The sequence below is a fragment of the Sebastes fasciatus genome, chromosome 23 (assembly GCF_043250625.1).
Source record: "Sebastes fasciatus isolate fSebFas1 chromosome 23, fSebFas1.pri, whole genome shotgun sequence".
NCBI lineage: Eukaryota > Metazoa > Chordata > Actinopteri > Perciformes > Sebastidae > Sebastes > Sebastes fasciatus.
Genome location: NC_133817.1, coordinates 17,042,503 through 17,050,981, shown reverse-complemented (window position 1 = coordinate 17,050,981; position 8,479 = coordinate 17,042,503). Strand labels below are relative to the sequence as shown.

General features: G+C 37.4%; 1 protein-coding gene across 4 annotated transcripts in view; it reads left to right on the top strand.

Moving 5' to 3' along the window:
• Window positions 1-2,292: 2,292 nt before the first annotated feature.
• The window catches only part of ptpn12 (protein tyrosine phosphatase non-receptor type 12), a 59,534-nt gene continuing 53,347 nt past the window's right edge, over window positions 2,293-8,479 (top strand). For all 4 annotated transcript variants that reach the window (XM_074625275.1, XM_074625276.1, XM_074625273.1 and 1 more), the window contains exon 1: window positions 2,293-2,767. In XM_074625275.1, coding sequence (XP_074481376.1) covers window positions 2,666-2,767 — 102 coding nt within the window. In that variant the 5' untranslated portion in view covers window positions 2,293-2,665. The remainder of the gene's footprint in view (window positions 2,768-8,479) is intronic.

Here is an 8,479-nt window from a genome sequence, read left to right as displayed (position 1 = left end):
ATGCGTTCATCTCTTCAGTCTGCTTGACCTGTTTCCAGTGAACTGTGGAAGAAAGAAACAAATCTTACCGCAAACACAGACACACATAATGATTCAGCCACATGATTACAGACTCAGTAGATAAACACACATGTGACATAAAGACACTGTAATCAGTTAGTTAGATTCACTTTATTGGCTTGAAAATAACAAAACAAAAATATAAAATCAAAATATTGGGTCCAAAAAGTACTCGTTATATAATTCTGTCTGCACATAAATAATATTATTAAACAACATTATCAGGCAATTATGCAACATAAGTGAGACTTTATTGTTTGTGGCTATAAATATGAATTAAATGATTATAGATCACATTCATACAGACAAGTGAAAATGCCAAACATCCCCTATAGTTACATATTCTCATGTGTTTGTTTATGTGAATATCCTTGCGTTTCGGACTGTTGATCTGACACAAAATACATTTGAATATGTCACCTTGGGCTTGTTGACAGACGGCATGTTGTGTGTTCTCTCCTTCTTGTCAATCTTTATGTTGTTGACTCATATTTCACTTTATTTTGTCTCAGTTAGGAGAAGAGAGGAGAAATAAACTTCAACAAGAGAGGGACAAGAAAAGAGAAAAACAACTGGCTCTATTATCAACACATGAAAATCAACTGTGTCCCTCATGTGTGGTAAAGACAGAAAGAAAGCAAAGAAAACATAAAATATTTACTGAGGATAACAAGCAAATAAGTTTAAAGGCAAGAGCGACAAAAAGCAGCTTGTGTGTGTTGGCCCAGTGACAGCGCCCTTTCTCCTTCTCCCTCTTCCTCACACTGAATAGACGGGTTTGTTTGTTGCCACTGGTAGAACTAAAGGAAAACAATGTCACTTGATTCCCTTTCTCTCTGTGTGTGTGTTTATCGGAAGACAGTTAATCACGCATAAGTGTCTATTGAGTTCCTGTCCGCCTGACGACTCTATCCAGAATACCAATTTGTTCTTTTCTCTTTTTCTCTTTATCTCTGTTGCTCTGTCTTTCTCACCAGATTATCAGTTTTATTAAATTTAAATTATCTTGATGCTCAAAATTAGTTAATAAAGTTATGAAACACTCATAATTTGAGTGTATAACTCAACATATTTTACACACACACTCCGTTATATGTGTATCGTCACCATTAGGGGAGACGTTTCAGGATAAATTTGTTTGTTTCTATTTCTGGCTGTAATTTAATCCAGATTATATATCTGACCCAGTAATCTGTCAGATGTTAGCTGCTTCACTCTGAGATTCACCTATCTATCCATCTATCCATCTATCCATCTATCCATCTATCCATCTATCTCTCTATCTATCTATCTATCCATCTATTTTACAGTAAACAATATATGTAGTCCTCTTATAGTATAATTTACTGTGGAGGCTGGAAAATGAACACAATTTAGTCCATGCACTTGAACAGATTTGCCATCAAATAAAAAATACAAATATGTTTTATTGGCATGACAGGAAAATAAAAAAACATGTTGCAAAGGCATAACTTTTATATTTGACTAGAAAGTATGGACAGGTGGAAAATTGTCCTTGGTCGATCGACCAGTTGATTACGTATTAAAACATACACACAACACATAATAACAACATTGACAGTATGAATACTTCAAGCAAAATGTAAGAAAAACACTTTTAGAAAAAAGATTGCTGTACATATTCATATAATTACATGATAAAATACATAAAAACAATCAATATACAGTACAGTATTACACTTAAATCATATATTTGTTATATTGAGTTTTTTTACAGTCATTTTTTTTTCATTTTATTGACAAATAAATTTAACAATATTATACAATAATACTGTTTATATATGTATTATATATATATTTATAAATGTGTATATATATATAAATTACCAAATTAAATGTATTTGTAAATATATATATATATATAATTAAAAATACATTTAATTTGGTAGTTTTGTTTTTGGTTATTTATTACCTTTTACAGATAAATAAATCTGACAATATTTTACAATAAAATTGTATATATATATTATATATATATATTTACAAATGCATTTAATTTGATAATTCATTAGACCAATAACATCGACGGAACCGCGTCAAAACGACAGACACACATTCTATCCAATCAGACTCGCCTCTTTGGGTAGAGCTACATCTCCATTAACCAATAAGATTCTCCTCTCTTGTACCAGCCGTCCAATCACAGGCCGCTATACCCTGGAAGGGGAGGGCCTTATTGTCCCTCTGCTTCGCCCAGTCCGGATGTTCCCCAGTAGCGCTGCTAGCGAGCAGAGTGAGTGAATGTGGCAACCGAGAGGTTAGACAGGGAGGGGTAGATAGACAGACTGACGAGAACTGGGCTTTCTATAGTCCTTTTTCTTTCTTTTTCTTCTCCAACAGAGCCAAGAGTTTACACTTTATGTGTGTGAAGCTTCAGAAGAAAGCAGGAGAACCAACATGGAGCTATAATATATAAAACAAGGTGTTGTGTTTTCTATATGAACCCGACGATGACTCTCTGGGAGGACCCGTGAAGCTTATTTATTACTATTTATTCCTCCCTTTGTTGGTTTATTTTTGACTCTCTTTTGAAGCTACTTTGGGAGGTTTTTGTTATAAGAGAAGGCTACAAGAGGACTGGAGGATGGAGCAAGCCGGCATCCTGAGAAAGTTTATCCAGGGGGTGAAGGCCATGAGCGAGGGGGACGAGGAGAGAGGAGAGGACAACTTCGGCAGCGACTTTATGGTGGGTCAAAGCTTACCTAGCCTCCTTATATCTATCTATCTCTACCTCCCTTCACAATATCCACCTCTTCCTCCCCCCCCACATCCCTCCCCTGTCTCCCCCAGGAGGTGAGCCACACTGCCCCTCTCCTCTTCCTTTTCCTCCCATTTCCAGGCTTTACATGGCGGCCTAGCATTGTCTCCCCAAACCACACAGAAACACCTCCTGTTTCTTTAAAATGATAAGAGAGACAACAAGATGCATTCACGTCACTTTTAAGCCCTTGGGCTAATTTTTTGCATAGCATTGTTGGGATTGCTTAGCACATGTAGGTAAACGCCTGGAGTTTAAGTGCAGTGTTATTGTGGCTTAGTGTCTGATAATAACCATGCCATGATTGTCAGGATACAGTGCAGTGATTCATTGTCCTCCTCTCATACTCATAAGCCATGCATATCCACTAACCTCCTCCTCCTAATCTCCTATAGTATCAGTGGTCGAATACATTTAGTCAAATGTGTTTGTTTGTTTGTTTATTAAGATCCCCATTAGCTTTTGCATAGCAGCAGCTATTCTTCCTGGGGTCCACATAGTTTACATGGTGACAATACAAAAATACATATTCACACTACTCATCATACACTAACATAACATATTGTAATACACCTGTATTGTTGTTAAATAACAAAAATACAAAGAAAATAGAAAGGCTCCGACTCAATCTATCATGATCTAACAGATAAATATCATTTAACATGGACAGTACTGTACTTAAGTACAATTCTTAAGGTACTTATACTTTACTTCAGTATTTGCATTTTATGCTACTTTATACTTCCACCCCACTATCTGATATTTTTAGTTACTTTGCAGATTTCGATTATTCCCTACAAAATATAATCAACAAATAAAAAATGATATGTTATAATAGATTAAGCTCCCCAGTAGGGCTGTGAATTGGCAAGAATCTAGCGATATGATACAGGAATATATTGCAATATATTGCAATACTGTAAACAACGTGATATATTGTGATTTGTTTTTTTTAAATCTAATTATAGGAAGTGCAGTATTATTGTGTCTTACTGTCTGATAATACACCATGCCTGATTGTCAGGATACAGCGTGCAGTGATTCATTGTCCTCTCTCATACTCAATAAGCAATGAATATCATGATACAGGGGTAACGAATATATTGCAATATATTACGATACCGCAAGCAAGGCGATATATTGCTTATATATTGTTTTTTTAAAATCTAATTTTAGGAAGTGCAGTGTTATTGTAGCTTACTGTCTGATAATACACCATGCCTGATTGTCAGGATACAGTGCAGTGATTCATTGTCCTCCTCTCATACTCAATAAGCCATGCATATCCACTAACCTCCTCCTCCTAATCTCCTATAGTGTCAGTGGTCAGAATACATTTACTCACATTTACTGTACTTAAGTACAAATTTTAGGTACTTTACTTCGATATTTCCATTTTATGCTACTTTATACTTCCACTCCACTATTTGATATTTTAAGTTACTTTGCAGATTTAGATTATTCCTACAAAATATAATCAACAAATAAAAAAATGATATGTTATTATAGATTAAGCTCCCCAGTAGGGCTGTGAATTGGCAAGAATCTGGCGATATGATACCTACTTTGATACAGGGGTAACGAATATATTGCAATATATTATGATACTGTAAGCAAGGCGATATATTGTCTACAGTAGCCAGACCTGATGGTGGTCGATCATCCAATGATTTTAAGAGGTTGATTAAAAATTTATACCGTGTTTTGGAGAATCGATACAGTATCACAACATATAATATTGCGATACTTGTGTATCAATACACCCCTACTCCCCAGTATATAAAATTGTTAAAATGAACTCCATCTTTACCAGCTGCAAAATTAAAGGGATGAACACATTAATGCATCACTAATTGTAATCCAAAAATATAATATATGAGCCATTCTGCATAATGAGTATGTTTACTTTTGGTACTTTAAGTATATTTTGATTATTTTACTTAAGTAAAGTTTTGAATGCATGACTTTTACTTGTAGCAAAGTATTTCTACATTGTGGTTTTTACTATAACTGAAGTAAAATATCTGAGTACTTCTTCCACCATTGTATGGTGTACCTGTAGTATTCCTGTGCATGATTTTGTTATAATCTATTGCCAGAATGACAGCAGTTGCTTATTTAGTAGGAGTTTCAGGCAGATATATACTGCATGACAAATCCACCTAAAGACACTTAAACCAATACCTTTATTTGTTAAATACAGTTTCCCAGCTTTCAGGCTCAATACACTCTGTCTAAATCACCCTCATTGATATAAATTGGGTGTACAAAATATTAGAGACACGGTATAATGCAATCAAATTCAACTGCACCACAATCTAAAGCCTCCAAATAGACCATGAAGTTTAATCAAAGCAGTTTAAAAGTGAACATTATAGCCTTCATGATGGTTGGATTGAGTGCAGGGGTGTTGTATTAGACTGGCTAATAAACTGGCAACTGAGTGTATATTCATCTAGGAAAAAAGCGTAAAACCTTAACTGTCTGTCCCGTCTCTAGTTGTCCCTCTATAGTTATGGGCTGCTGCAGGTATATCAACTTTTATAGTACTGCAATGTATTTTGTTACTTTAGTACTTTCTTACATGTGGAAAGAGTCTTTTGAGGTCGAAAAGAGACATTTATTGTTAAAGTAACATATTTATATAACATATTTCGTTTGCCTTATGATGACCGCTGACCTGCAGTCATAAGTTTACCCACACTGCATCACTGGATGTTGTTGTGTGTCGCAACTCTGGACTCAAAATAGGACATGTCCCAGACTTGTGAAATTGCTGAAATAGCCACAGCCGGTATGGCACATCTGAAATGCCATTTGCATCATTGTGTGGTCATTTTGGCTTAATGGCTTTGATTAGGGAAATGATGTGCTAACGGGAGGATACATGCGCATTTCATTTGTGAGTTTGAATTAATGTAACCGTTAGTAAAGCCTCTAAAGGGTTCAGAAAAATAGGCCTCAGTTACAGTTGAACTAGCAGCAGATTGTAAGTTTGGGTTTCTTTTATGATTCACATTATGTTACAGGGAAGTTTGCTTTCTTGTCCTGCAGTTTGATTGTTTGTGAAAGAGGCTAGTCGGCGTCAGAACGGTTAACTTTTTCTCCTTTTGCCTACAGTTGCAAGCACACACACACACACACACACACACACACACACACACACACACACACACACACACACGTACACACACATTTCATTCTCCTTACTTCCCTACTTCATCCAAGCTGCTTGCTGGAGCTTGCAACATTCTTTCTTGGCCCATTTCATAACATTTTGTTCTGGCTTTAAAACTGGAGCTTTATCGACTCCTGGGCACACTTTGGATAAAAGCTACACAGTTTGTCGGGCCTCTCTTGCTCAGATTAGATACATAACAAATTCTGATACAAGGAAAACTCTCGTGTATGTGTCCAGTTGTGTGATGATGACTTGGCCTGTCCTGTCCTTCGAGTGTGTGTGTTTCATAAAACAGGGAGGTAGCGGATGTTGCGCTTAAACCAGACTGTGAGGGGCGTTGGGCTGTGTGAGAGGCATTGAGGAAGTGCTGTATGGATGAGGGAGAGAGAGCAATACATGTGGTCAGAAATAATAGTTTTTTTTCTTCAACTTCTATAGCCATTTAGTTGGATTAATCATGTAGTATAATCTTTACTTTTTAAAAATGTATTTTCACAGTGCATTTTTATTGGTTGCTGGTTCCACTTAAAGGAACAGTGTGTAACATTTCGGGGGCTCTATTAGCAGAATTGGAATATAATATTCATAACTATGTTTTCATTAGTGTATAATCACCTGAAACTAAGAATAGTTGTGTTTTCGTTAGCTTAGAATGAGCCCTTCATATCTACATAGGGAGTGGGTTGTCTTCACGGAGTAAGCCATGTTGCTCCATCATGTTTCTACAGCTGCAAACCGAACACTTGCTCTAATGGAGCCTTTCACGCTTTTACATAACCTGAATGCCACCGTAGTTCTCCGACACAGTTGTGAAACTGCAGCAACGTGAGCCGCAGAGTGCAAAACCGTCGTGCCACCGTCTGACTTCCGTTGCTCCTAAAGTAGTGTTATTATGGTAAAGGATGGCACCGGACTGTGGAGAACAACGCTACCGCGATTTTGAACGCGGCGGCTCACGTTACTGCAGTCTTGGAAAGGGAGGAGTGAGCGAAAGGGAACTCAGTTCTCAACTCAATCTGCAACCACACCACTAGATGTTGACCACATAACCTACACACTGTACCTTTCATCTTAAATTGTCCATGTAGAGTTGAATAGGTAACTATAGGGTCTTCTTTTAGCACCACCGTACCTCTCATTCATAACTTTACACACATCCACGCCTTGTCAAACTGCCTACTACAACCACAGTCCATAGGAGAGCTGATCCTATAGCTTGTTATTGAGGTAGAGAAAGAATTTCTTTATCAATTTTCCCAACAAAACATCCCCCCAGCACCGTTGTTACTCAAAACGGCAGCCGTTTTAATCAGAAACCCCCTTTTCGAACTTGCACCACCACTGACTGCTTGTCATGCCTTGATTCTTCATGTGATATCTGTTCAGTTTCCTTTCAAATTAGTCTTAATGGCATGAAACACAATAATTCCTTTCTACAGTGAAACTGTTAGCCCTGGTTATATTGCACATCCCTCCAGGCAGTAACATGACTATAAAACAACTCATGTAAACGTCATCGTTGGGCTATGTAAGTGCTCCAATTTGAACAATTTCTCAAGTTATTTTAATGCTTGCAAACTTGCTGAATGTCAGTCAGCGTTATGGCATTCATGGTGATTCAAGCTAAATTTGCTCTCATCTGGCAACATCTGCTAGTGAATTATGAGTTCCATCTAAATTATTCAGCAGACTAACCAGTTTGTAGACAAGAAAACGTGTTCTGATTGAGCTCAGGTGTACTTGCAACAACGTAAGTAAATGCTTTAGCTGGTTGCTGCCGGTCCGTCGTACCAATTTCGAGCCTTACTCGAAGCTTTCAATTGCCGGAGTCAAACTCCCGATGCCACAAGCAGCACATGGGGTGTGCTCCTTTGCGCTCTGAGTCACCAGAACACCCTGACATAACACCCACTTTAGCTGCCTATTGTTGTTTATATATAGAATGTGTTTTATAGGCATAATTACAATGCTCTGGAAGGGCAACAAGTCACAGATTATATGCTTTGTTCGGTACTCTTTTGGCAGCTGTTTGATGGAACAGGAACACTTGAATTTTTCTTCCGCCTGGCACCCAAATGTGAGAAGTGTCTCGTTTTATTTTCTTCCATTTTTTGACCCATTTAGGCTGCCAGAATTAGTACAGAGTGTTTTTAATTTGAGGAATTTTGTTTAATGACATTCATATGGAGACACATCAACAACAGATCTAATTACACGGCACATACTGGTGCATGTGGTGCGAGTACATCAGGGCCAGAGACGGTCCTTAGTCTGGAGTTAAAGGTGTAATACATTTTGGTCACAATCCTGGTGCTTAAATAATCGAAGAGCTAGATTACATGCTGCTATACTCTCTAACATACAGCGTTATAGCCAGTATGGGGCTACATATGTAGAAAGAGATGTACAATGTCAGCCTTGCATGTTGGTGGGTCCAAATGTCAGTAAGAACTCCAGTG